The sequence below is a fragment of the Centrocercus urophasianus genome, unplaced genomic scaffold (assembly GCF_019232065.1).
Source record: "Centrocercus urophasianus isolate 14NV4802_14NV808 unplaced genomic scaffold, USGS_Curo_1.0 seq_29, whole genome shotgun sequence".
NCBI classification, from domain to species: domain Eukaryota; kingdom Metazoa; phylum Chordata; class Aves; order Galliformes; family Phasianidae; genus Centrocercus; species Centrocercus urophasianus.
In genome coordinates, this window is record NW_024884855.1 from 1553364 (window position 1) to 1580260 (window position 26897).

Genomic DNA, 26897 nt, shown 5'->3' on the forward strand with positions numbered 1-26897 from the left:
GTTCAGGAGTTGCAGGACAGGCTCTGACCCCAGGCCTGTCTGCTCTGAGCTGGGATAAAGACTGCTGTGGGTCAGTGACAGCAGAGCAGTGCTTTGAGACCTGCACAGCCCCTTCTCTGAGGGATGGCACCCAGTGACTAGCTGAAGAGTTCTGGAAAGGTTTGGCTCAGCGAGGGCAGATAAGGCTGGCAGTGGCTCACTTGATTTTGTGCCTGCTGGAGGGCCTGTTCTGGGTCGCTGGGAGAATAACTGTGCTTTTGGCAATGGTTGGTGGTTTGCATCTGCAAGTGTGAGCTGGAAAGCCTGCTTTGAATTCACATCTTTTTACATAGTGGCAGGATGTCCTCAGTTGCTGGTTCATGATATGTATCTTTGTTCTGCAGGGTGCAATAAGTAAAGCACAGGATTTAGTTTCCTGTCTCTGGTGCTCTGACTCAGTTCAGCAGTGTGACCTAGTTCTAGATGTAACCCTCTTTTTATGTTAGTGTATGTTTTGATACTCCCTTTGTGATTTGTGAGGTCTTCCTTCTCAGCAACTGGAAATCCTACCTGTAAGCAGTGGCCTGAGGTGAGATTTTTGGGTTTGGCTTGGAAGGGTTTTCAGGTTTCAACACCTGGGCCAGCTGTGTGCTGATGCAACTCGCCATCTTCTAGCGCAGGATTAGCCACAGTGGGAGAGGGCTGGCAGGGCTGTGACAGTATTTAGCTTCTCCTGAAGTATTTGAAGACTGTTACTCTAACTTACACCTATTCCTCTGCCTTCCTTAGTGTTTTGCTTCTGACCCAATGCTCTTCCACAACAGCAGCCACTTGGCAGCAAACCTGCTTTGTGGCTGCAGCCCTGTGCTCCTGCTTCTGCCACCAGCAGCTCAGAGCTGTGTGTGCCTGCTTCAGGAGAGGGCAGGACCACAGCAAGCATTTGCCATTGATGTTACTTGTGAGCAGGATGGGAATCCTGCAGCATGAGATGGATGAATTTGGGGATTTTCTGGGAGTATGGTGGGAGGCTGGGAGAGAATAATGAATTCTACTGGCCATTGGGAAAAGCTACAGAGAACAACTGCAGCCCCACAATGGGGACCTATAGCTGGCCTGAAGACGGTAAGTGTTTTCTGTGAGTGTCTTTTAGAGGGGAAAAAAAACCCATTTCACAAGTTCTCTGAATTTCTGTTCCGTCTCCTCTTTTTTCTTTCTAGAAAAAGTCAGAATCAACTGTTTTTTACTTACACTGAAGTTGTTGTTGTCTTAAGAGGGAAAAGAGTGCTGTTGATGGTTAAACATTTCTGACCAAGACCTGTCAGGTTGCTGAAACTGGCTGAGGACAGGCTCTGAGATGCTCATGGGGGGAAATTCTGCCTACATTTGGATTGGGAAGTGACTATTGTGGGTTTTATCTTTTCATTTGCATAATCCGAGTGAATGTGATGCTTCTGCTTTACCTATATGCTGGCATTTTTCAGAGGCACAGCTGACTGGTTTGGAGTAAGCAAAGACAGTGATGCTACACAGAAATGGCAGAGAAAGAGCCTGCGCCACTGCAGCCTGCGGTATGGGAAGCTGAAACCTCAGGTCATCCGGGAAATGGACTTGCCCAGTCAGGACAATATTTCTCTAACAAGCACAGAAACCCCCCCTCCACTGTATGTTGGGCCCTGCCAGCTGGGCATGCAGAAGGTGAGTACCCTGGGACAGTCAAGGCTATCATGAGCTTCCTGCACAGTGTCTTCACCATTTTTAACCCATTTGTGGGCTTAATTCTGCCTGAATGTGTCTTGTCCAATGGGTTACAGCCAGTGACTCAATGTGGTGTCTATTGAGTCTGTACTGGGACTGGTACTACTTACTATTTTAATCAGTGACATAGATAGTGGGGTTAAGTGCAACCCCTGCAAGTTTGCAGATGACCCCAAGCAGGGCAGTAAAGTTGATAGAAGGGTGCCATCCAGAGGGACCTTGACAGGTCTGAGGAGTCGTCTCATGTGAATTTCATGAGGTCCAACAAGGCCGAATACAAGGTGCTGTACCTGAGCTGGGGCACTCCTCTGTGTAAATACAGACTGGGTGATGAATGGGCTGAGAGCAGTCCTGCAAAGAAGGACTTTGGGGTACTGGTGAATGAAAAGCTCATGTAAGCCAGTAGTGCGTGCTTGCAGTCCAAAAAGCCAACTGTATCTTCAGCATCAAAATAAATGTGGCCAGCAGAGCAAGAGAGGTCCACTCTGCTCCACTCTTCTGATAACCACCCGAGTACTGCAACCAGTTCTGTGGCTCCCAGCACGAGACAGATGGGGACTTGCTAGAGAGGGTCGAGAGGATGCCACAGAAATGTTCAGAGGGCTGAAGCAGCTCTCCTACAAAAACTGTCTCAAAGGCTCAGAGAGTTGTGGTTGTTTGGCCTGGAGAAGAATCTGTAGTGACACAGGATTTGTACTGACAGAACAAGGAGCAGTGGTTACAAACTGAAAACTTGATTATGTTATGGGACTTGGAACAGCATATCTTGCATCAGCTGCACCACAGCTCCGCTCACGAGTCCTCAGAAATTGGTTTGGGTGCCTGCAAAGGGTATCTGGTAGCCCTTCAAGTGCAGTCCTAGGGGGCCAGGAGCCTGTCAGTCACATTCGGTTACCAACACCTTAGAAGTAACCCATGATATTCTAGCAAAGGAAGGACTCCTTGCTCCACTCAGCACCTTAATCCATAAAGTATTAGGGCATCAGTGAACACCACTGCAGTGTGGGTAAGTGTGAAATGAATTCCTTCCAAACCAAGTTGATCTGTGACCCAAAGCCTGGCTGCGTTCCTGAAACAGGAGAATATTGTGTCTTTCAATCCAGTCTCACCTTGTTGAATGCTTTGGTCACAGGATACTGAGAAATGTTGTTGGGCTCTATGTAGACTACATTCAGTCAGAACTTGGTTTCAGTAGGTGTAACTCCATAAAGCTTCCTATTGAGTGTGCAATTGTGGATTAAAAAAGGCTCATAAAACATTAGGATAAAGTACAGAAGTCATAAAGAAACCACAGCTGTGATGATGTAAGGACAGAGGAAGGGTTTGTAGCTGAAGGCAGTGTTTTCATTAGGTTGATTCGTGTGTTTGGCAGCTTTGGTCTGAAGAGTCCCAGAGAAGGGCTTGTAGCTCCTGGAAGCTTGCCTGCTTTATCCAGCTGTTAGGATTAGCAGAAACAGATGTAAATATACAGTTGAGCTCCACCAGGATACTGCTTAAATCCAGAGCTGTACACCAACAGAAAGGAAACTAGCTCTTGAAAGAGCCTAGCTCTGTTGAGGGATTTCTCCAAGTCGTGGTCAGATATCACGTTCTCTGACTGCATACTTCTCTGTCACAGGAGATGAATGAATCCAAGAGCTTAAGAAAGGGCTGAAGGAGCTTTGAAGCTGTCGTTTGAACATCAGAAATGTTCAGGATGAAAGTAATCAATACCAACTAAAACCCCCCAAAACAACGGCAAACAAAATAAATGAGGAGGACTTTGAGGACTTGAGCTTGGGACTCAAAAGTTATTTCCTGTCTCCCTAATGTAGAATTGATTGGTGTTTTTTTCGGCCTGGTTCTTGGCTGGCCACTGTCCTGGTCTCAAGAGGAGATGATGGAGGCTTGAAAGGAGGAGAGCTTGGTAGGCAGATGTTGGGGGGTGGCTGTACTTATGGATGGGCTTCTTCTCCGGCAGATCATAGACCCTTTGGCCCGCGGCCGAGCTTTCCGAATGGCTGATGACAGTGATGGCTACAGCATCCCCCACACCCCCATCACGCCAGGTGCCACGTCACTCTGCTCCTTCACCAGCTCACGCTCGGGCTTCAATCGCCTCCCGCGACGGCGGAAACGGGAATCTGTTGCCAAAATGAGCTTCCGAGCAGCTGCGGCTCTGGTGAAGGTATTGTATGTGGGAGGGCAGGGATCAGGGTGGCAGCAGGATGCGGCCCTGCCCTGGAAGAGGAGTGGGAGGGAAGGAGCTGTCTTTTGTAGGAAAAAGCACTTTCTGTGAGTAGAGAAAGTGAAGGAGAGCAGTGATGGAAGAGAAGAAACCAGGACAGGTCCTCTCTTATTTCAGCTATTTGTCTACCAGACAGGATGTGCAAGAAGCAAGGATGCTGGCTGGTTTGTGGCGTAGGTCTTGCTTGCTGTTTATCAGCTGTGGGGCTTTGATTCCCACAGGCAGCAGCCTTAGAAGATTCCAGCAGGTCTGGTTAAGCTGGGACTCTGGGTGGTCTGTCTGCACCGCTCATGGCAGAGTAGAAGTGCCTGAGCCTCTTGCTATGCAAGGCTCTTTTCTGGGTCTCGTCGGGGTCATGTATGAGTGACCTTTTTGCTCTGTGACTGCTGTTCAGCCATTGTGCAATGTGTGGTAGCATGTTGCAGGCCTTCTTGGGAGATGGGATCAAGAAGTGGGGTAGCACCAGGATTTATCACCTGGAAGGTGCTGCACATCAGTAAGACTGTTGAGTTTGATGGGTCAGTGTGACAGGGTCAGCGCATGGGCTCCCTGTGTGCAGCCCAGGGTGACACTGCATGGGCCTGGGGCTGGGGTGTCTGGCAGCGACTTGATGCCACCCTGTCTGTCTGCAGGGTCGCTCTGTGAAGGACAGCACACTGAGGAGAGCTCAGCGGCGCAGCTTCACCCCAGCAAGTTTCATGGAGGAGGATACAGTGGATTTTCCAGATGAGCTCGACACTTCTTTCTTTGCTCGGGTGAGGGGCAGGGCAGTGGCATGGTACTGGCTCCAGAAACATTGCAAGACTGCAGTTCTGGCAGGGCTGTGTGCTGCAGTGTGGTGCTGGTGTCTCAAATGTGATGCCTCCTCCTTCTGATGGGACTTCTGTGTCTTTGCCCAGGAAGGAGTCCTTCATGAGGAGCTCTCTACTTACCCGGATGAGGTGTTTGAGTCGCCATCAGAAGCTGCGGTCAAAGATACTGAAGTGAAACCTTTAGACCAGACGGATCTCACAGGAGGTGCCTTGGACAAAAACGAGCTTGAAAGAAGCCACTTGCTACTGTAAGTATTTTCTTGTAAGTTGCCAAAGCTTAACATGGAATGGTGGCCTGCCCATTCAGAGTGGACTCTTTGGTGCTGGGCAGCTGCTGGGGCAAGACCATTGCTCCTTCATGAGGGAAGTTGGGATCTTAGTGCCATGGGTGTTTGGAACAGAGATCAAAGAGCAGAGCAGTGATGGGATTTCTGTAAGCCCTGCATGCTTCTCTTGATGTTTTGGATGAGAGTTCTCCTGCCCCAGCAACCCCTGAAAGGTGGCTCTGAGGCCACCTCTCCAGCAGCTTCCTGATGTGATGTGCTTTTGAGGCTGTATGGTGGCTTGGGGAAACAAAAGACACTTTAAGTCAGCTGTGAAGATGCTGGAGGCCCAGCCTTCAGCTGTGGAGAATACAACAAAGGTAAGAAGGCTGTTGCCGTTCCCAGTCACCAGGAACTGTTGAGAAGAGTGGAGTGAAGCATTGCTGAGTGTCAAGCTGAGCTACATTCCTCACTTGAAACCAGAGAAAGGTGTGGCACTGATGCTGAAAGCCCTGCAAATATGTGGGTGGTACTGTACTGTGTGCCTAGATTTTTTCCACCTGAGTAACTGGTACTGAGTAATTGGTCGGTGTCGTTTCCGAGTTAGCTCTGACTTAGCTGGCAGCTCACCCCAGCAGAGAGCAGTGCTGGGTGTGAACATGTAGCAGACAGGGAGGTCCTTGTTGTGGTTCTGCTGCTCGCAGCCCATCTTGCTGTGTTGGAGTTCCCTTCAAGTGTTTCCAAGAACCTGACTCAGTCTTAACAAAAGTGGAAGCAGCAAATGGTGGGAGCTTGTTGTCTCTCCACTGAGATGGTCTCAGTCTTTTGGGCTCCATTTGGATTTTCTCAAATCTACATTCCTTTCCCACTTAGAGAACTGCAATCAGAATTGCAGTCAGTTGTCCTTTTAGGTGGCCAGGTGTTTGTTTTGGCATAGGCTGATAGTCCAACATGAAAATACTGGGATGTCCATTACACAAAAATCACTTGAACCTCATCCTATTGCTTGTCCATACTTCAAGGCTCTCTTAACTTCACCAAGGCACTCTGGTTACCTTTCAAAAAAAAAATACAGTTTCTGTGACCACTTTTGACACCCCCTATCTTTGCGTAGAGTTGGTCACCCAGGAAGCCACAGGAGGTTTCTGTTAAGTAGAGACCTGCCAAGGACACGTGCCTACCACAGTTCCAGGCAGTGGGAAAGGGGGAAATAACAGGCAGTTCTCAGTGCTGTGTACCTTGCTTGTGGACTGCTTGTTAAGAGCAGTGAAATAAAAACAACACCTGAAGATGCCCAGAGCAGGTTCTGTTCATCAGCAGCTTGTGTTTTCATTTGTTTCATTTTGTTTTCATTCATTTCATACTCTATTTTGGTAAGAAGGCGTTCTGCTGGACAGGGATTTTTATTGTGTTGTTGGAGCCTGGTTTTGTTCTTCTCCTGAGAAATTCATGCATCAGTGCAAATAAAGGGACGAGTGGAAGACAAGTTGAGAGAAGTAACTGGCTTGGTTTTAGTTCCTGCTCTTCTCTGAGTGGTTTAACGAGCATGAGGGTTCAACTTGTCAGTCTAATCACGGTGAAGTGCTTCAAGGTTGGGATTTCCACTGTGGGGCTAAACTGCACTTCCATTTCGTGGGAGAGGATGGAGTGAGGGGAATGAAGCAGAGGAAGAAATAGCTGTGCATGAGTGTTAGCTGCCTAATAAGTCAGCTGATCCTGGAGATGCTGAGGGTATAGCACATGGCTTCCATTTCTCTCCGTTCATTTTGGATCAGAAAACAATTAAGGCTAAAGTTGAGGTTGTTAGAGGTGGTCACAACCACAGGATGCCGTTCTTGTTCTCTGCTGCAGTGTCAATGCTGGGAGGCTGGAAGTCGTGTCTTCCCAGAATGAGATGCTCAGTGACACCCAGCCGCAGTCTCCCCATTTTAATCCATTGCTGACAAAAACATTCTAAAGAAGGAAACCACCGTTGTTCCACTTTTTATTCCAGTCCACTGGAGCGAGGCTGGAGGAAACAGAAGGACGGGGGCCTGGCACAACCCAAAGTCCGATTGCGGCAGGAGGTGGTGAGCGTCAGCCCGCAGAAGCGCGGGCAGCGCATCGCAGTGCCGGTCAGGAAGCTTTTCGCCAAGGAGAAGCGGCCGTACGGCCTGGGGATGGTGGGGAAGCTGACAAACCGCACCTACCGCAAGCGCATCGACAGCTATGTGAAGCGGCAGATTGAGGACATGGACGATCACAGGTGAGAGCTGAATCGTGGCTGGGGTTCCAGTAAAACACTGGGAGCACGGCCTGCTCCTCCTGCTGGGCATCTGCGCCTCTTCCCCACCGCTGCTGTCTTGTGATGAACAGGAAGGCTCAGGTATTCTTGCTTCTGATTGTTTCCATAAACTCAGTATTTCAGATGCGTGACGCATTTTGGCATTAGGCTTTTGTATTCATGGATGCTTTTCTTAGCAGAAAGTGGTTTGCCCAGTGTTTAGGGGAGTCACTAAACAGAGGCTGTCTGCTGGCAAGATTCTTGCCTCCAGTCATGTATACCCCAGGTGATCTTGGTCCTGTCCCCAGAGTCTGCCAGGGTTCCTAGGGAAAGGAAGCAGCTTTTCTCCTTGCTCTGTGAGTAGATGTAACACAAAGTGCTACGAGATGCAGTTCAGTAGCTTAGTGGGTAGTAATGGTGATAGGACTATTTATTACTAGTTGGACTAGATGATTTTGTAGGTCCTTTCCAACCTTGTGATTCTATGATTCTGTGCCTGGATTTCTGCCTCTGATCTTTTCCCTTTCCCTCCATCCAGGCCCTTCTTCACATACTGGGTCACCTTTGTGCATTCGCTCATCACCATCCTTGCTGTGTGCATCTATGGCATTGCCCCTGTGGGGTTCTCACAACATGAAACTGTTGATTCAGTAAGTAAATCACCCTGACTTGCCTGACTTGGAGTGTGATTGTGTCACATCTCTCAGCTCAATGGCCACTGAGGACCACACCAGGTATCCAGGGCCTGCCTGAGCCCACGTGCTTCCTGCTTTCCCTCCTGCAGTCACATTGCTCTTGACATTGAGCTCTATCAGGTACAAAGCACAGTGGGCTCCTGGCAGGTTCTGGTTGCAAATATGCTGGGAGTCCATTTTAGCAACTTGTTCCCCTCCTGGTGGTGACCAGAAGGGTGTTCATGGTAGGGAAATATTTCAAACCTCAGTTAAGTTTTTGTAACAGCTGCAAGATTTTGCTTCTGCCAGGAGCAAAATGGACCTGTCTGACTTTGTGAGCTGATCTTGAAGCTACCTGTAGGCCTTACCACTTGTTGTCAAAGGTCTCTCTGAGGTGCATATCTCTGTAGCACCATATTCCTGCTCCAAGCAGAGGATGCCAAGGTTACTTCTCACCTACAAGTCTGATGGCTTTCACAACACTGTCACCAGCATCTGGACCTGTGTTGCTGACAGCTGCTGCTTGTGTTGCTGCGCTGTGTGAAGCTTTATACAGGATTTCAGCCACCCTGGGAGAATGTGAAGTAGCCAGGTGGACATCTTCAGAGGAGTCATTAAATAAAGATGCCCAGACCTGCCCTCCTACAAAAGACCAGTTTGAGAGAGCTGTGTAGCCAGTCACCTGCTGTGGGGATTTCTGCTCCTTCTGGGAGCTGTTTTCATCAGTCCCTGCCACTTGCTCATGGTAACTCTCACTTCCTCTCCTTGCAGGTTTTGCGAAACAGAGGGGTTTATGAAAATGTCAAATATGTTCAGCAGGAAAACTTCTGGATCGGCCCCAGTTCAGTGAGTGTTATCATCTGGGGCTGGCAGGGGGCAACGTGCAGCAGCCAGATCTCCCCAGGGACCTCGGCCCTCCACTGCTTGGGACCTGGTGCTAGCAGCTCTCATCAGCTGGGCTTCTCACAGGGCTCTGCTGTCCTTGGCAGGGTGCAGCAGTGCTCCTGCCCCAACTGCCCTGCAGAATGGTTTGCTGGGAGCTGGGGATGAGCCTTGGCACTCCTTCCTGCACATATTTCTATGAAGCCAAGCATGAGGCCAGAGAAAATGCAGAAATTATGTGGAGCATGACAGCTTTCGTGATGCCGTTTTCCCCAGGAAGGTCTGTAATGTCTCAGAGCTTCCTTCCTCACCACAGAACAGGCCTTTCTGGGGCCTGCAAATTCTGGATTCTTGTTTTGAGCTCGCTTATTTGAGGCAAATACTGAGAATATGCCTGACGTGTTTTGAACATCATCATGCAGGACATGTCTCTGGCCGTGCTGGGGGTACCCCTTGCTGTTCTTCCCAGCCTGTTCTGCCCTGGGCAGTCCTTGTGTACACCTTGACTGAGGTGAGCTTCTCCATCTCTCTCCCAGGAGGCCTTGATCCACCTGGGGGCCAAGTTCTCACCGTGCATGAGGCAGGACCAGCAAGTGCACAGCTTCATTAAGGCCAAGCGTGAGAAGGAGAAGCACTCAGCATGCTGTGTACGAAATGACAAGTCCGGTTGCGTGCAGACTTCGGAGGAGGAGTGCTCAGTGAGTGTGGTGTTCCCTTTCCTGCCATTACTGCAGGCTCAGGGACACTTCTCTTGATGCTTTCTCCTGCCCTGGGATTCACAGTGACACCTCTCCTCTCCCTTCTATTGCAGTCCACCCTGGCTGTATGGGTGAAGTGGCCCCACCACTCCAGCACACCAATGCTGGCAGGAAGCAAGAGGCAGTTTGGGTCTGTTTGTCATCAGGACCCCAGGTATGTTCTGCCTAGCCCACCTGCCATCCTAGGGACACTAGGGCTGCTGGGACTGTCAAGTCAGAGGCATGGGGTCCCAGGCCACTTCACTGCAGTGTGTGTGTAGTGATGTCCTTACCTGCCCTTGTGGAGCTGAGGCAGATTTTTCTGGGAGCCTCCCAGATCACAAACTTATTTGTGTTCCTGAAGTCTCTGCTGTTGGCTGCCCATGTGCACAGTGGTTTGTTCTCAGCTGCAGGTTCTTTTTTTGTCCTTCTGCTCTTTACCTGCTCGCTCTGCTCCCTGCATGGGCTGCTTTCCCATGGGATAGCAGCTATGTTCCCAGCACAGCTCTCCTGCAAAGCCCTGGCAGCCACCTTTGCCCTTATTCACCACAGGCTGAGAGAGGGCTGAAACCAGCTGCAGGTCCGTGTTTGGAGCTCCATTATGTCGTTGAGCAGCTGTGTGCTCTTTGTCAGCTGAAGCTGTGATCTCTGGTTGTAGGAAGTAAGCAGTAGCTTTGATCAGCACAGCCTTGACTACCCTGAAGTAGTGTGTCACCAGCTCCTTGCCAGGGACAGAGGGGACCTATGGGAGCGTAGCTTGGGAGCAGGGACAGCGTGGTATGCTAGGAAAAGTCATTTCTCTAGGTGATCTTTGCTTCCTGTTGCTGCAGGGTGTGTGAGCAGCCAGCCTCGATGGAGCCACACGAGTGGCCAGACGACATCACCAAATGGCCGGTGAGCATCGCTGGTGGCACAGGGCCTGTGCTGGAAAATGGCATTTCCAACCCACTGTGCAGAGTTGCAGCAGTGTTGGTGGAAAGGGGTCTTCAGTGCAGCCTCCTGAAACCTTCCAACAACAGAAATTCCCACTGCACCAGATAAAGCCATAAGCCCTGCCAGGGTGGTAGGATGATGGATACTTACTCCATCTAGGGGCTGTTTTAGTTGCTTGAGAGGGAGGAGGGATCGGTTTGGGCTCCAGCAGCCCAGGCAGATGGGGTATCAGAAGAAACCCTTGGGAGGCTGTGTCTGGGACTGCCTTTCTCCCAAGTGACTGTTCTGACCTTACCCAGGCAGCAAGCCAAACCATGGATCTCTGACTGCAATCTGTTGTCATGTTCCAGATCTGCACAAAAAACAGTGCTGGGAATTACACAAACCACCTTCACATGGACTGTGTGATTACAGGCAGGCCCTGCTGCATTGGGACCAAAGGAAGGTAAGGAGTTTAATCTGTGTGGCGAGGGGCTGGGCATTGGGGTAAGAAATGGAGGGCTGTTTTAAGGTTGTAGGCACAGCCATTTGTCCTCCGTGTTCTTCCTGCATGCAGCCCAGAGCAGTGCTGGGGAGGGGAGCCTGGCAGGGAGCCCTGATGTGTTTCCCAGGCAGAGCAGGGCTCTGGTTGAGTTTGATGTGTCAGGGTATCTCGTTCAACTGATCCTGCAGTTTAATGGGATTCGGAGCCCTGAGGATTAAAGTATCTCTTGGGGAATTCAGTGCTTTTCCTTGGAATGACCAGCTTGTTCCTAACAGGCTACACTGACCCCAGCCTGGCTTCTGTGTGCATTCCAAGAGGAAATGATCTGATCTGGGTTTGCCAAGGAGGATGCTGTTCTTCATGCTGCTCCTCAGCTCGAGTTACTTGGTGCTTGGGCCAGGCTTCCCCTGCCAGGAAGAAAAATCAGTGCTGCTGTCCCTGAAAGTCATGGCAGGACATGGCTTAGTCCTACTTTCTGCTCTGTCAGTGTCTGAGGCACGGGGCTCTCCAAGCCCAGAGCCATAAATTCCCCAAGCTCCATTGTTTCATTCTCAGCTGTAAATACCTCAGTTTTATTACTTATTTTGGAACCTTTGTTGCAGAGGTGCTGTAGCATGTCAAGGGCATCAGTTCTCATAGACAAACGTAGGGGCCAGGGAGGGCACAGGATAATCTGCCATGTCTTCCATGTGTGACCTGTTCCTTCTTTTGATTGCTGTGCCTCTGCCAGGTGTGAAATAACTTCCCGAGAGTATTGTGAATTTATGCGGGGCTACTTCCATGAGGAGGCAACACTTTGCTCTCAGGTAAGTGCGGAGTAGTGGTTTGTAAGGCCACCCTTCTCACTTCTGTTCACCTATCTGCAGCAGTGGGAGTGGGAGTGTTGAGTCCCAGAGGAAGTTGCTGATGCAGGATGTAGTGACAAAATCTGCATCTGTCCTTGGGAGACCAGTTTAGAACTTGGGGTTGGCAGCCACAAAAGTCCAGCATGGGACCACTGTGGAAGCAGCAGGTGTCTGCAACCTTTCTGCTCTGTGGGTGAGCAAACGTTGTCCATGTATTGGGTGGTGAATAAGGGCATAATGCTGCCATAAGTAATGGGTGGGGACACATGAAGTGGTGCTGCAGGCAAGGGCTGGATAGCAGATAAGTGAATGGAGAACCATTTTTCCGAGCTAGCTGCAGCCTCTGCTGTGGCTGTGATAATTGGCTGTGCCCAGTGGTGTTGGCTGGCACAGCCCACAGCCCCATTTTGCTGCCCTAGGTTCACTGCATGGATGATGTCTGTGGACTCCTCCCTTTCCTAAATCCAGAAGTCCCTGACCAGTTCTACCGTCTCTGGCTCTCACTTTTCCTACATGCTGGGTAAGTGTACGTGCAAAGCTTCCAGTGTCTGGGAGGGAACTGTGGGGTCGTATGAGGGTGGTTCTAGCAGTTTCTGTCCTCAGGACACCACTGTGGGCATGAACTGTTGTCCCTGCTGAGGCTTACCAGGCTGAATTTGCTGGGAGGGATATTAGATGCATGGGGCTGCACCAGGTGCTTTCAGCAACTCAAAGAAGACAGCAGAGAAGACAGACAAGCCCACTGTGGGGAATTTGGTGGATGCTGCTTCAGCTCCTGTACTCTGAACTTGGCAGGATCCTGCACTGTCTGGTCTCAGTCTGTTTCCAAATGACGATCCTGCGGGACCTAGAGAAGCTGGCAGGATGGCATCGCATCTCTATCATCTACCTGCTCAGTGGCATCACTGGGAACCTTGCCAGTGCAATATTTCTACCCTACAGAGCAGAGGTGGGTCTCCTACACACTAGGGTCCTGGCAGCTTCAATACAAGCCCCTACATGCTGTGCCTATCTGGCAGAAAAATCAGAGCTGCACTTATCTTTGTATTGTGCAGATTTGTAGTTAGCAGTCAACACCACATCATCATCTATCTGCTGAGCAGTAACATCCCCCAGAGCACACTAGTTGGCTTTCCAGGTGACTGACCCATTCTGGCTGCAGCCCAAGGGCTGCCTCACAGCATGAGATGGGGGAGATTCCAGCCACATGCAGGCTGGGAATTCAGGTCTATAGCTGGGGTCAGTCCCTTCACATGCAGGCAGAAGGTGAGAGTAAAGCTTGCCATTCCCACACTGTCCCTGCCCACATTGCACAGCTGGAGAAGCCCAATGTGCCTGCCCAGCTTTACCTTAGAAGACTGCATGGCAGGACCTAGAGGACCACCTTCCAGATCCTTCAGTAAGGAAAAGTGTGGTGGGTGAAGGGACCAAGGAGATTGCCTCTAAGGACCTCTACCCTCTAGTAGTTCAAACCAGATTCATCCTCTTTAAATAGAACATCTGCTCTGGTGAGCTCACATCTACACTGATCCTCATGTCAGACCAGGCCTTCAATGTCATTATCAGGATGAAGTCTCAGGCTGCAGCATCTCTTTCTCAAGTAATGCTGAACAGGGAGCTGAAATAACCCTGACGGAGCTGGTTGCAGAAGCCAGGCAGATGAGGTGTGCCTGATGTTACCTGTGATGTTCTTCTTCTGCAGGTTGGCCCTGCAGGATCCCAGTTTGGGATTCTGGCTTGTCTCTTTGTGGAGCTCTTCCAGAGTTGGCAAATCCTGGCACGGCCCTGGAGGGCTTTCTTCAAGTTGCTGGCTGTGGTGCTCTTTCTTTTTGCCTTCGGCCTCCTGCCTTGGATTGATAATTTTGCTCACATTTCAGGATTCATCAGTGGTTTCTTCCTCTCCTTTGCCTTCCTGCCCTACATTAGCTTTGGGAAGTTCGATTTGTATAGGAAGCGATGCCAAATTATTGTTTTCCAGCTCATCTTCATTGCACTCTTCTCAGGACTTGTGATTCTATTCTATTTCTACCCCATCAAGTGCGAGTGGTGCGAGTTCCTCACCTGTATACCATTCACGGACAAATTCTGCGAGAAATACGACCTGGATGCACAGCTTCACTGAAAGCAAAGACTGGCTTCTCGAGCAGGCACTGGAGATGGACTGTCTTTGCATTTGCTGTGCTAGTTCCACGAGGACAAAGCTTCTAATCCAGTGACACTTCTAACCAGGGCTGTGGTTAATTTAAACCGTCTCTAGCACTCAGCAGGCGTGGTTTGCCTTATCTCAGAAGACTCTGAACAGAACGTTGGTGCCTTGTTCAATTGTATTGAACCTCTTCTGCTGCCATTATTTTTATTATACTAGTTTCAATACTACATTTTTAACTAGAGTTATTTACTACTGCTAAGGTGGTGATTAAATGGAAAGGTAGCGTTTTAGCTACTGCTAATTGTTTTGCATAGTCTGTGGCTACGTTTGTTACTTTATGTCACCCATGCTGTTCCATGCACCCATAGAATCAGTATTCTAGCACCCAAAGTAGCCTGACACACATTCACAGCTGGAAATAAGAGCTTTGAAAGCCTCAGAAAATGAGTCTCTTTAATTACAAAAAGCACATTCTGCATACAGCTCAAAGGCAGACATTTTGAACAGCAAAAACATGTAAGAGCATCTGTTCAACTGGAGTTTGCTTCTCTGTGAAATCTTTCAAACTCTTCCTATTGGAGAGCACTGAATCCCTTATCTGATCCTGGCAGGAAGGGATTCTCTGTTCTGCCTGTAAAAGAAATATTTGGGAACAGCAGTGTTAACTGCATACTGGGCTCTCCTATCACTGCAGTACAGGGGATCATCCAGGGCTCCATGGGGTAAAGCAGAGCTCTGCTGTCACAGCACGTCATATTGCACTAAGTGCTGCAAATATGATAGCACTGAAAGAGAATGAAAGCCTCTGTGGTCACAGTGACAGTTTCTAACCCAGCTAGCTGGAGCCAGGGAACAGAACATTGAGAATGCAGGCAGTTACCACTGCTCTCAGCAACTGATTGTGGTGAGGCAGACAGTTTTAAACCTACCGAGGTTGGGAGTCTTGGCCACCGTGTGTTTGTACTAGAATTGTGATGTCTACAGGACTGCACACAGGCAAATATATATGCTACTAATGCTTCCTGTGCTACAAGTTTTCTTCAGTGCATCAGCTGCACAAAATTACCATGACCAAAAGTCATCTAGAGGTATTATCCCACCTTCTGGAAACAGCAAATCAGCTGAACTCATTGCTGTAAACCAGAAAAAAAAGAAAAACTAAACAAAAGCTACAGGGTACAGAAGCAGAGGTGCCTTTGGTAACTCCTTACAGCTTGCAGTAACTGACAAAGATGGCTCAGAATACACCCAGTGAGGAACAGCAACCGTTGCTGGTTGCATTTGCTTGCATACAGCGATGGGACACTTCAGGTGCTCTGAATGATACAGGAGTGTGAAGAGCAAAGAGGGAGAACAGTCACTTGGGTACAGTGAGACAGAGACATACAGGAGGATCAAATGAATTGCATGATGGCAATCAATCAGTGCTAGCACAGAGACCTGTTCTTCCTGGGCACTGGACTGCCAGAGTTCTATGAAGCCTAAAACCCAGGTCCAAGAAGCAATTAAAAGGGCAAAGAGAAGAACACTGCATTTAATGAATCTCAGGACACTGTGGGAACAAATTCAGAGCCTAAAATGCACAGTAGGGGTAGGGATGCACCACTGCTAGCACCGAGGTACTGCTGCTGCTCCCGGTGTGGTTTGAACCACAGTTCCCTGCCCAGAGAGGAGCACAAGCAACAATCAGGATGAGGACATGGGGAAGAGCCAGGCTGGAGCCCAGCAGAAACACAGAAATGCTCACAGAGCTGCTCTGTGCTATCAGCCTGAGTGCTGTGGCCCTGGGAAGGCAAAGCTGAAGAACAAGTATTCCTAACGGGTATTCAGGACTTACCTGACAGGTCACTTTCGGAGTTTCTTGATGAAGCTGACCTCATCCCGGTTCCTGATGCCATACCTGAACAGAGTTGTGCCGTTACAGCCAGTTCTCCTCTAACCACAAACTGCAGTCCTACAGCTCCAGTTCCCAGGGCTGGATGGACTCCTAGTGTGCTCCACTCCCAAACAGGTGCAGTTCTCACACGTGCAAGCAGAACACGGTCTGCTACTCTGCCTTTGTAAACACACCATCTATCACCCACAGCAGAGAGGCTGTGCATGCCCCGTCCCTGGAGGTGTTCAGGGCCAGGTTGGATGGGGCCCTGGGCAGCCTGGCCTGGTATTGAATGTGGAGGTTGGTGGCCCTGCATGCGGCAGGGAGGTTGGAGATTCATGATCCTTGAGGTCCCTCCCAGCGCAGGCCATTCTGTGACTATGTGATAAGGCAGTGCTGCCTTGCTATTGTCATGGTTCTATAGAACCATGACAGCTATGGGCTCTCCCTCCTGCTAAGCCATATCCCTTCAGACAAGCTCCTCTTTTAGCTCTGCACAACGGCTGCTGGCATGCATTGATGCCTCCCGCCTTCAGTACAGACACGGGGCTCAAAGCAGCCTCGGTCCTACCAAGTGCTCTCAGTTCCCGGGAGGCGGCCGGCCGTGCTTCACGTGCTCACTGCCGAGCCCACCGTGCGCTCAGCTCCGACCGGCCAACCCTCAGCACCGCCCCGAGCTGCAGCTAACGGGGCACGGCACGGAAAACCCCCCCGGCGACCGTTTACTCACTCTCTCAGCTTCTTTCCGTCATCCGCCAGCTTCTCCCCGTTGTAAGTCAGGTGGTACGTCCTCCAGATGTACTTCCTGCGGGAAAACGGCGGTGGGAGCGGGGCTGCAGAGCGGGGCTGTGCAGAGCCGGGGCTGCAGAGCCGTGCCGTGCAGAGCCGCTCACCAGCTGAGATGCTGCACACCGCCACGCCGCGCTTGCCGGAGCTGCACGTGCCGCCGCAGCGCCTTCTTTAGATCGAGCACAGTCGCGTTCTGCACCACCACCACAGCTGCGGGGAGAGACCCGCTCAGCGCCCGCGGCCCCGCAGCTCCCCGCCCCGTCCCCCGCCCCGCTCCGCTCACGCATGCTCTCGCCGTCCGCCTTGCACACTCGCACCGTCATGGCCTGCCCGTACTCCAGCGCCACTTGAGAGCCGATCTCCTCCGGCGTCACCTGCGGGCGGCACCGCGGGGCTGAGCTGCGCCGAGCCGCCTCTGAACCCCAACCCCAACCGCCACCCCGACCTGCGGCGGGAGGTCGCAGAGCAGCGGGTCCTGCACGAGCCGCGCCAGCGCCGCCTGGAACAGCTCGAGCACATCCGCGTGCGCCAGCTCCTCCTCCGCCTCCGCCATCGCCGCCGGAAGAGGCGGATCCGACGATGTTGCTTTTCTGCCCGGCGTGCGGCAACGTGCTGGTGGCCGAGGAGGGGCCGCGCTGCCACCGCTTCGCCTGCACCACCTGTCCGTACGTGCGGAACGTCACGAGGAAGGTGCGCGGCAGCGGCGGGCGGGGTTGAGGAGGGGGCTTTGGGGAGGGGGGAATGAGGGAGGGAGGGGAGCTGATCGCTGTGCCCGCAGGTGAGCAGCAGGAAATACCCGCGGCTGAAGGAGGTGGACGATGTGCTGGGCGGAGCGGCGGCGTGGGAGAACGTGGATTCCACCGCAGGTACGGGCGGGAAGGGGTTGCGTGGATGGGGGAAGGGGGAGGGGGGGGGTTGGTGCGGATCTCAGCTCACCGCCTCTCCCCGCAGAGCCGTGCCCCAAGTGCGAGCATCCCCGCGCCTACTTCATGCAGATCCAGACGCGCTCGGCCGACGAACCCATGACCACGTTCTATAAGTGCTGCAACGCGCAGTGCGGGCACCGCTGGCGCGACTGACCGCCCCCTACCCCCCCCCCCGGCTATCAATAAACGCAGCGCTGGAGCTGCACTGTGAGGTGCGGTGGTTCCGTGGATCTGTGCTTAACCTTTGTTCTCACCTCAAACGTGCACAAAAGTATCAAAAAGAAAGGATAAAAAAACTTCCTTAATCCCAGAATGGCCAGGGTTGGAAGGGACCTCAAGGATCATGAATCTCCAACCCCCTGCCACATGCAGGGCCACCAACCTCCACATTTAATAGCAGACCAGGCTGCCCAGGGCCCCATCCAACCTGGCCTTGAACACCTCCAGAGATGGATGGGGCATCCACAGCCTCTCTGGGCAGCTGTTCCAGCCCCTCACCACTCTCTCTGTCAAGAACTTCCTTTGACATCCCACCTAAATCCTCCCTCCCTCAACTTAAAACCATTTTCCCTTGTCCTGCTGTTATCTCCCCTTCCAAAGAGTTGATTCCCTAGAAAAAGAACTAGAACACAACACGAGAGAGCAACAAGTTACAGCATTTAATCCACGTTAGCATCTAAGGGATAAATCAATTTAACAACATCCAGCTTTACCTCTTCTACACGTGGATAACCTGCACCCATTTGTTCCAGTTCACTGCAGTGGGGAACACCCCCCCCCAGGCGCAGGGTGCAGTCCATGGTGGGCTCATAGTATGCTACAGAGGCCTCGCTCAGTTTGGGACTGTGCAGCTGCTCTGCTATAAGTGGCTGAGAGAAGAGGGATGCTGGGGGTGCCTTCTTCATGTGGAACCTTCTGATACAACCAAGAGCTTCCAGACCCTGCGGAGAGAAACTGCATTTCAGCTTAAGCATCTGCAAAACAAACCAACATAGGCCACGCACTGCTGTTTCATGTTCAGTGTTTTCAGGACCTATACTTGGGATTTTGAATTACATTAGGACAAAAAACCCAATACCAACAAGGTTTCAATGGGCAGTAGCAGTGGTGGTAATCAAACTCCCAGATGTGGAAGGAAAAAAAAAAGAACCTCAAAATTTCTCACCATCTATTGCGTTAAGGATGTATGCCTTCAAGTGGGTTTTTTGCTAAACAAAATAATCTTAAGTTCAGGGGCTGAAGCAGCCTGAGGTCACAGTGCTGCTTATTCACATACCTGCAGGATCTCCAGGACAGCAACGGGCTGCAGTGTCCCTGTGTAATGCTGCAGCAGCATGCTTTCTGTTATCCCTGGCTTTGTCATGATGTGATACAGCACAGCTTCCATCATTCCTTTACACACAGGTTTGTTCAGGTTCCCATCCACAATCCTCCACGGTCTGCCAATGAAGCAGACATTCTCACAGGCCCTGCAAAAGACGGTTTAAAATCAGCTCTGCCAGCTGCTAGATCCAACCATGCACCTGATGTACCCCATGTCCCTCACAGCCACGTGCCTCTTAAATACCTCCAGGGCTTGGGACTGCTGCCCTGAGCCTTGTTTCACCTCTTCATCTGCACTAGCCCTATAATATCCTCCAGAAGTTGCCTAAGACTTAACTTCAATCTGCAACGTGCAGCAACAGTGCTCAGACAGGAAACAATTCCTTATTTGTAGCATTCTGGAAGGAAAGGATTGCCCTGCATGGCAATCCACACTTCTCATATTGCAGAGATTCTCTAAGGCCTTTCCTGGGCACATGGAAGAGGGGACCTGCTGACACTGCACTTGTGAAATACAGTTAATGTCATTCCTCTGGTACTGCAGCTGGTTGTGGTATCAGTGTGTCTATGAACACATGAGCAACTTTAACAAGAGCAATGGGGGAAAACGGGGTTCATCTTCCTTGCTCTCTGCCTATGGGAACGTACAACTGAGTTCACCAAAGCACTGGCTTCAGAAATTTCTCTGGCAATGGGGAGCATTCAGTCCCACTGCAGACATCTCTGTTACTCACCCATCTGCAGCTGCCTGGGACAGACCTGGCACAGAACTGCCTGGAAAGAAAAGAACATGCAGTTTTGAAGTTAATTAGCCCAAGCTCTTTGGTGGATGTTAACTAACAGGTGGCTAAACTGTGAAAGGCAACAACTTGTGCTAGAAAATAACAGAACCAAGCTGTTGTTCTGGGTTGTATGGGGAGTTCCAAGATTCCACTCAGTCTTCACCCATCTCCAGCACAGCCCTTCTTCCCGCACTGTTCTCAAAACCACATCTGGCTGCTCCAGCCACGCTTTTGGCGGTTCTGTTCCCAAATCATAGCAAGGAGTTTTATTTCTAGAAGCCTGATGCATGACAGAACAGCAGACAGTTCTGTGTTCCAAAGAACAAAGTTCCACAGAGGCTGCAGTGCAGGGGCTGCACACAGGTCCTCAGCCGAGTCCCACAGGAGTCACAGTGAGGCTGAGATGTCTGAGTAACTGCAGACTCAGGGCTTGAGAATGCAAACTCGACATTTCAGCAGGATTTGGTTTCAAAATGAAGGCTGCTTCTGCAACTTCCATGATCCTAATGGGTTTTAATTATACAATTACTTAACACTGGTACTTCTACTGCATCCAGAGGCCGACAGCTTTGGCTTAAGCATGTGTGAAACCTCCTGGGCATCACCAGTAATGCTGGTAAGAACTCTGTGCTTGGTAAGGGCTACGTTTTTATCCCTTCTATGTCACAGACAGGCAGAAGTTAAATCCTCAATAGTAGTTCTTAACATGAAACTGTTAAAGTTTATGCCAGTTAAGGCAGCCCTGAGGTGATGTCCTGCAGGAAGGCTCTGACCAACACCCAACTCCAACTGATTCACACGGCAGACTGCAGCTGTAAATGCAGGGTAAGGGCAGACTGTGGCCAAATGTCACACTGTGTGATTCAGTCTGAAATGAGAGCTGACAGAAATGAAACTAGAAGAAAATCCCCAACATCCCACTCTGTAAATCCTGGCAAGGATTATTAGCCATTAAAAAAGAAAATTGGCAGTACAAAGGATGGGAAAATGAAGTCAGATTGGGTCACAAATTAGGCTATTAATCTTCTCACTGGCAGGTGCTGCATTCTGTTGAGTGGTTTAATGACTTTACGGCTTTTAGTCATGGGCATTCTAGTTAAAGCACAAGTTGTGCTGTGTTTTCTTGATTTAAAGATGTCAAGCCATTGGACTGAAGCCAGAGATGGGAAAATTCATCTCAGTATGTCTTTGGAGAAGATTAAAAGACATGGAAATGGGTTTTTAAGGAAAGCACATTCCTGGACTAGTCCCAAACATTCCAGGAATAGGCACAGGAAGGAAACTTAGATGTATCTGGAACTTCCAATACCTTCCAGACCAATTAGTGTAAGGCTATGATGTCTGTGCAAAACAGAAACCTCCCTCGGTGCTCAGCTTCATGAAGGATCTAGTAAGTGCTTATAAAATACTACCTGGTTGGGTGGTGGTGATGAGCCAGGTACTGTTCCTTGGATGTAGAGCACTCCTACGTACCTTTAGAGACCTCTGGGTTCTCCTGCAATTGGGAAACATCATCATGCTGCTCTGTAGCAGAGTGTTCAAGGCCAAGGACATGCTTGTTGTGCTCAGGGCTGAGATCATCATTCCCTCCTTCAAGCTGTTTGTCCTCAGAACGTGGCATATCTTGATCCTTGGGCACATCCATGCTGACAGTGTCTGAAGGGCCTTCAGCTGTATGTTCTGTCTGCCCTCCCAGGGACCCTGCTTCCCCATCCGGGATGGATTCCTTCACTGTAACAGGATCAGTAATATCTGCATCCAAGTTACTCTCATTTGCACTTAGCAAACCGCTCTGCAAACCCTGGCAGAGTTGGTCACCACCTTGAAGGCCATCATTTTGAGTCCTGCGTCTCTTCCTTGGCGGTTCTCCATCACAGGGATGGTTTGTGTCTTCTCCCAGCTGCTCCTCCTCTCCCAAACATTCCTCTCCCTTCTTTGCTGCTGCCAGCAGGCAGTCCTGCTGCCCCTCTGAGATGGCTGTGTCAGCACACTGCTGACCAGAATCTTCGGGTTTATTTGTTGGACACACTGAATGCAACAGCCACGGCTTGGCAAACACAATTGCAACCAGTCTTATGCTATTGCCTCCTACTTCTAAAACCTGCTGCATTTCAATCAGGTCCTATGGAAAACAAAACAAGAATTATCTCAGGAAGTTACACTGGAAAAACGTCAATATAACCAAGTACTGTGGAACTGCCACCTTTAACTAGCAGCAAAGAAAGACAAATGGCTTAGTGGGATTTCAGTTTTATGCTCCGTCGTGCCCCTTAAGCTGTTCTGAAATTACAGCCCAAAACATTTTTGTTCAGCTTAAATTAATTTAAAATGTAACTGGGAAAGAGTTCTTCCACTCCAAAGGTGAATGTTGGTACCTCTGGGCTTCTGAAAAAGTTAATTCTTATCTGTGACTAAGTGTTTTAATTTTTGGCCTTCCTAATTATGAGGCAAGACTGCTATCAGATTATTGCTACGTTAACTCTTGCCTAACAGGAATAGCTTTGTTCACTTTATATTAGCAAATACAACACGCAGCCTAAGAGAGCGTTCTGTTCAAGGGGAATACCAGACATGCAGGCATTAATGTAAGTCTGCTAAACCACCTGAATGTACTGCTGCAGGTTCCTGGTGCGTGCAGGTTCCTCCTCTTCATAGCTGCAGAACTGTTTGCCCAGCTCAGCTTTGCAAACCCCAAAGTGGGAAGCAGCCTCTATTGCATTACGGACCTCCAGCACAGCAGCTACATCTCTGGGATTGTAGCCATAGCGTTCTGTGCACTCACGAAGAAACTGATCAACATTATAGTTCTCTTCTTGGATTTTTATCAGCCTGGTAAAAGTTTTGGGAAGGGAGGAGACTCCCACAGCCATGTTATCAAGCGGAGAAGAAACTGAAAAATCAAACGACAAGCAAATGGTTAAGCAGAGATGCACTGTTACCATGCAACACACTACGGAAAGATAAATATTCAGACACAGATCAGAGGTGTTCTGGACCGTTCTGATTAAAAACAGAGCTCAGCTTTCCATGTTCATTACTGCAGCTTCCTTCCTCCTCTCACATATTTGTGGCTGACAAGGCCTGCAGAAGCAGGCTTTAATGGAGTTTATCCAGCTGCTTTAATGTAGTTTACTCTCTTATCAAAGTGAAGTATCACTGAAAGGCAGTGTAACCTGCTGGTATTCCCTGACACTGGGCCAGCTGAGCTTTAAGTTAATGAGGGAATCATCTTTTTTGAATGAACAGCCTAGGGAAAGGAAAGGCTATGGAGAACCTTACTGGAAAATCTGAAGCAGCTGATCCATGGCAAAGCTGTTGGCCAAATGTGAGATAGCCTACAAATTCACAATGCCTCTGTACATCCACTAAGCATAATGAGCATCTTTGTGTCTGGGGACAGGTCCACCACTGCACCAAAACTGCCCCCCATCCTGAATATTATACAGAGTATTCAGAAGCTGAACCAAAGACCTTTCATTCTGCCCTGGATAATTAGAGGTCAGTTTTGGCAGTGTTCTTATCTACTCTCTGCCCTTTTACCTGCAGGCTGCCCTTACATCATGCACTGACAGGCATTTATGTGACAGCTGCACTTCTGTCACAGCCAAGGAAAAATGAGAACAACTGTAACGAGCTGTTAGCTCAGCAGACCTGGAGCCATGCATGGTAACAGAGATAGGAGAAATAATTTCTATTTTATCTCTATCACAATAATAACAGGAAAGGACAGGGACAGCACTATCCCACTATAGAGCCCAACTACTAAAGTCTTTCCTGGATGCATTTGCATTACAGCACAAAGGAAGATGATCTTCAAAAAGGAATGGCGTTGATACACTGCAAATATTCAAGCTTTAAATATTTATCAAAATGTTCAATCTCTGGCCTTTCAGCCACAGTAATTAAACACCACTATTTCAGGCACTTTGAGAGACAAATCAATGTGAATTTCTGTTCAAGGAAGCCCTGGAAGGTTTTTTTTTTCCCTCTTTACACAGGTGAAAGCCTGGGTGTAACATGGGATAATATTTTAAGTTACAGTATAGGGACTGGCAAGCTTCCTGGAGGAGGAAAAACAGAGCAGAGGACAAAAGAGGTTTTGTTCAAATCAGAAAACACGTGAACCAAGGAACCATCTGTCCTGCTCCAACACATCTGTGCACATCAGGCCAGACAGAAACCAACCTGGAGAGCTGAGTCTTCCTGGGAGTGGAGTACAGCGCAGCTTCACCTTCACCTGGCAGGAGTTGACCACGATGTTGTCACTGGGACTCAGATTGCGTGTGCTGACAATTCCAGGGGCATAGTAGCCTCTCATCAGTAAGTAATTGGTATGAGATGCTTGACGAGCTTTTACTTCGATCCTCCGTTTGCCTCCAGAGCTGTCGTCTAAGTCATCCTCCTCCTCCTCCTCCTCCTCAAGTCCGTCTTTTCCCAAACTATGGCAAACAGAGGCATTCTTTGGTATTCTTTCCCCCCTCAAAATAAAGCAGTGACTCATTACACTGAGCAAAGCCAGAACATGTGCTGTTCTGCATCCCAGCAGTTAGTCACCAGCAGCTGCAGTATGCACAGCACTGAGAGCAAGCAATGAGAGAAAGCAAAATGCAGCAAAGGTCTGCAGAAAAGAAAATGCTTTCTTCTTTTAAACATCTTCAAGGGAACCCAAAATAGCTTACAGTGCTGAATCTCTCTGGTTCAGAGGTTTCACCATGAGGGAACACCTGTCAGAGCACAAAGGCTGAGGCCATAAAGGTCTCATGCAGGACGGACATGAGATGTGTCTGTCACATCCAGCAGGATTTATTTTTAATGGAAAAAAAAGGAGAAAACATTGCAGAATAAACACTTCAGATACTTGGAAAAGAAAAAAAGAAAAATTAACTGTAGATGATAGATTTCCCAACAACAAATTTAGTCACATCAACACTACCAAATTTCAGGACAGAAAAAGAGCCACTGTGGGTACAGGTGAAGCAGGTAAGGCTCTGAACAACCTGATGCAACTCTGAGGTTGTCATTGGTTTAAGCAGGTTATGCCAGAGACAACGAAAGTGTCCTTCCAACCTTTTGTAAGATGACTTATAACTGTTAGTATCTTCTCTTGAAACACATTTTGGAACAAGGCTACAGCCACTGGTCATCTTAGCATGCATGAGCAGGCACACCTGCATACAGTGTTATGAGCACAGACCTACCAGCCACAGCACAGCACTTGTTTCTTGATCTACAGTTCAGTGCAAAGGAAAGGAATGAGAAGAACACAGACCTGGGTAGCACACAAGAGGTGCTGCTGACAGAACCAAGGCTGCTCATCTTAAAGAGCAGCAGGTTATGGGAGGAGGACTGTGATAAACATCTTCAAAGAGGTAAAAAGCTTCTCTAGAGAGAAAGGGAACAATTTCCCATGTGGCAATTTAATAGGAAGCAACAGATTCAGCACAGCAAGAGATCTTAGTTGCACTCTGACAAAACACGTGATTGTAAGGATGACTATTCACAGGATTGGACTGCCTATGGAAGGAAATTGATTTCAGTGGTATTCATTAATGCAGGTTTAAAAAAACACAATCAAAGAAGGAACCACACACAGAACAAATATCACAGAGCCAAGTTGCATGGATAAAACTGAAACCTTGTTGCTGCTAAATCTTTGTCAGTCCTTGAAATGGGAGGTTCCAATGTTGATGAAAATACTGAAGTGGCACACACTGCTCTCGTTACTGCATTAGCTCTGATGGCAGGGAAGTGCCTGGCAATTTAAATGTCACACAGGTGAAGGCAAATGTAGTCCAGAGCTGTAATGATGGGCACTAAGTACAGCACCATTAAGTCTTTGGAAAGGTCCCTCAGAAATAGAAATCTAAGCAGTATCACAGTGAAACATGCCATGACACAAAGCAGAAAGCAGTAATGGTCCCCGATTTCATTCAAGTTATCCCCAATCCTAATCTGCTAATAAAAGCAACAGTGTTTACCTTTTTATCACTTCATTTTCCACCATAGTGCTGTCCACCACAACTATCTGCTCTGGGATTCTCACATTCACAGAGACAAGTCCCAGGGAGAACAAGGAAAGCATTGCCACGCAGTGACCACCAGGTCCTTCCATAGGAAACGTAATCATGCCTTCTGATTCTTTGCTTTCTTGATCTTTAAACAAGAAGCTATCTGGCTGGTCGGATTTTCCTGTATCTTTGAGCTTCTGGAGGAACTGAAAGGACTCTGTGCAAATGGTACTGGGGAACCGCCAGGTGAAAACTCTGGGGGGAAAGAAACAACCAAAAATCAGAGCACAAATCTGTCATCTCTTCAACTTCAGGTCAGGTTCTTTGCTGCACACACTTCCCGTGCGTTCTCTCTCCCATGCCAGCTGTTCCATGCGCTCACACACACGCACGAGCTGCCACCCACCTGTAGTAACTCTGGGACAGCTGGTAGGACATGGCTACAAAAGGCAGAGCCCGGCTCTTCTTTGGGCCCAGCGTGTGGTTCACACGGCGGCGGTTGACCAGGCTTCTCTTCTGGCACTCCAGGAAGGCCTTCACAAGGATGTCATCCCGGTACTCGCGGTACAAACGAAACGTCTGCAAAGACACCAATGTGCGAGGCAGCGTTAGCTCTGAACCCACGGCTGGGTCTCCTTACTTGAGGTTCATATTAACTGACTGAACACAGAGCTGTAAATGACACACACAAATTAATTTAACTCATCATTTATTTCTCTTATTGGCTTCCAGGCTTTCCGCAGCAGATACCAATTAAAATAACTAAATTCTAGAGAACGCTTGGAAGTCAAAATGTGATCAGTCTCCCACTAAGGAGAGATAGGAAAAATACTAATTTGCACCATGTCTGGATAGATTCTTCCCATCGTTTTATCGGGCACCATGCTTCCATGAACTTAACTTCTCAGGCTCCCCTCTTGTCTGCTGCTAAGATACTGAACTCCTTCTGGACTTCTAACTTTATTCTTTGAAATGCTTCAGTGATAGATGATGCATTTTGGTGGCCCTTGGTGCTGGAGGAGAGGCTGACCAACAGCTGTCAGCTGGACACTGGGTCTGTCTTTGTGGTATCTCCTCCAGAGCATAATTGCAGCTGCTCAGGTGGGCACTAAATCGTGACTGGAATGCATATGAAGTTCATTTCATACAGCTTTCAACCTCACAGCTTGCAATCTCATCCTCTGAATGAA

At 49.3% G+C, this 26897-nt stretch overlaps 4 protein-coding genes across 6 annotated transcripts in view; 2 read left to right on the forward strand and 2 right to left on the reverse strand.

The window, feature by feature from the left end:
* Nucleotides 1-14314, forward strand: part of RHBDF1 (rhomboid 5 homolog 1) — a 34711-nt gene extending 20397 nt beyond the window's left edge. For all 3 annotated transcript variants that reach the window (XM_042827677.1, XM_042827676.1, XM_042827678.1), the window contains 15 exons: nucleotides 1461-1674; nucleotides 3695-3901; nucleotides 4594-4716; nucleotides 4861-5021; nucleotides 7030-7281; nucleotides 7838-7949; nucleotides 8745-8819; nucleotides 9392-9553; nucleotides 9667-9767; nucleotides 10423-10486; nucleotides 10876-10970; nucleotides 11740-11815; nucleotides 12274-12374; nucleotides 12650-12803; nucleotides 13557-14314. In XM_042827677.1, the coding sequence (XP_042683611.1) occupies nucleotides 1461-1674; nucleotides 3695-3901; nucleotides 4594-4716; nucleotides 4861-5021; nucleotides 7030-7281; nucleotides 7838-7949; nucleotides 8745-8819; nucleotides 9392-9553; nucleotides 9667-9767; nucleotides 10423-10486; nucleotides 10876-10970; nucleotides 11740-11815; nucleotides 12274-12374; nucleotides 12650-12803; nucleotides 13557-13976 (2317 nt within the window). In that variant the 3' untranslated portion in view covers nucleotides 13977-14314. The remainder of the gene's footprint in view (nucleotides 1-1460; nucleotides 1675-3694; nucleotides 3902-4593; nucleotides 4717-4860; nucleotides 5022-7029; nucleotides 7282-7837; nucleotides 7950-8744; nucleotides 8820-9391; nucleotides 9554-9666; nucleotides 9768-10422; nucleotides 10487-10875; nucleotides 10971-11739; nucleotides 11816-12273; nucleotides 12375-12649; nucleotides 12804-13556) is intronic.
* Nucleotides 14315-14429: 115 nt separating this feature from the next.
* SNRNP25 (small nuclear ribonucleoprotein U11/U12 subunit 25) lies at nucleotides 14430-17221 on the reverse strand. Its single transcript, XM_042827679.1, has 6 exons — nucleotides 17114-17221; nucleotides 16952-17042; nucleotides 16773-16878; nucleotides 16610-16684; nucleotides 15841-15903; nucleotides 14430-14634 (listed from the first exon to the last, which is right to left on the reverse strand). Exons 1-5 carry the CDS (start codon nucleotides 17219-17221, stop codon nucleotides 15849-15851), a joined length of 435 nt encoding a protein of 144 aa, XP_042683613.1. The 3' UTR covers nucleotides 14430-14634; nucleotides 15841-15848.
* POLR3K (RNA polymerase III subunit K) lies at nucleotides 17192-17809 on the forward strand. Its single transcript, XM_042827680.1, has 3 exons — nucleotides 17192-17358; nucleotides 17447-17534; nucleotides 17620-17809. The coding sequence occupies exons 1-3, from the start codon at nucleotides 17248-17250 to the stop codon at nucleotides 17745-17747; spliced, it is 327 nt and encodes a 108-aa protein (XP_042683614.1). The 5' UTR covers nucleotides 17192-17247; the 3' UTR covers nucleotides 17748-17809.
* A 423-nt stretch (nucleotides 17810-18232) lies between these two features.
* The window catches only part of GTF3C1 (general transcription factor IIIC subunit 1), a 38802-nt gene continuing 30137 nt past the window's right edge, over nucleotides 18233-26897 (reverse strand). Inside the window, 9 exon segments of the mRNA XM_042827782.1 lie at nucleotides 18233-18372; nucleotides 18374-18535; nucleotides 18871-19063; nucleotides 19652-19691; nucleotides 21173-21821; nucleotides 22303-22589; nucleotides 23885-24138; nucleotides 25678-25962; nucleotides 26114-26286. Coding sequence (XP_042683716.1) covers nucleotides 18313-18372; nucleotides 18374-18535; nucleotides 18871-19063; nucleotides 19652-19691; nucleotides 21173-21821; nucleotides 22303-22589; nucleotides 23885-24138; nucleotides 25678-25962; nucleotides 26114-26286 — 2103 coding nt within the window. The 3' untranslated portion in view covers nucleotides 18233-18312.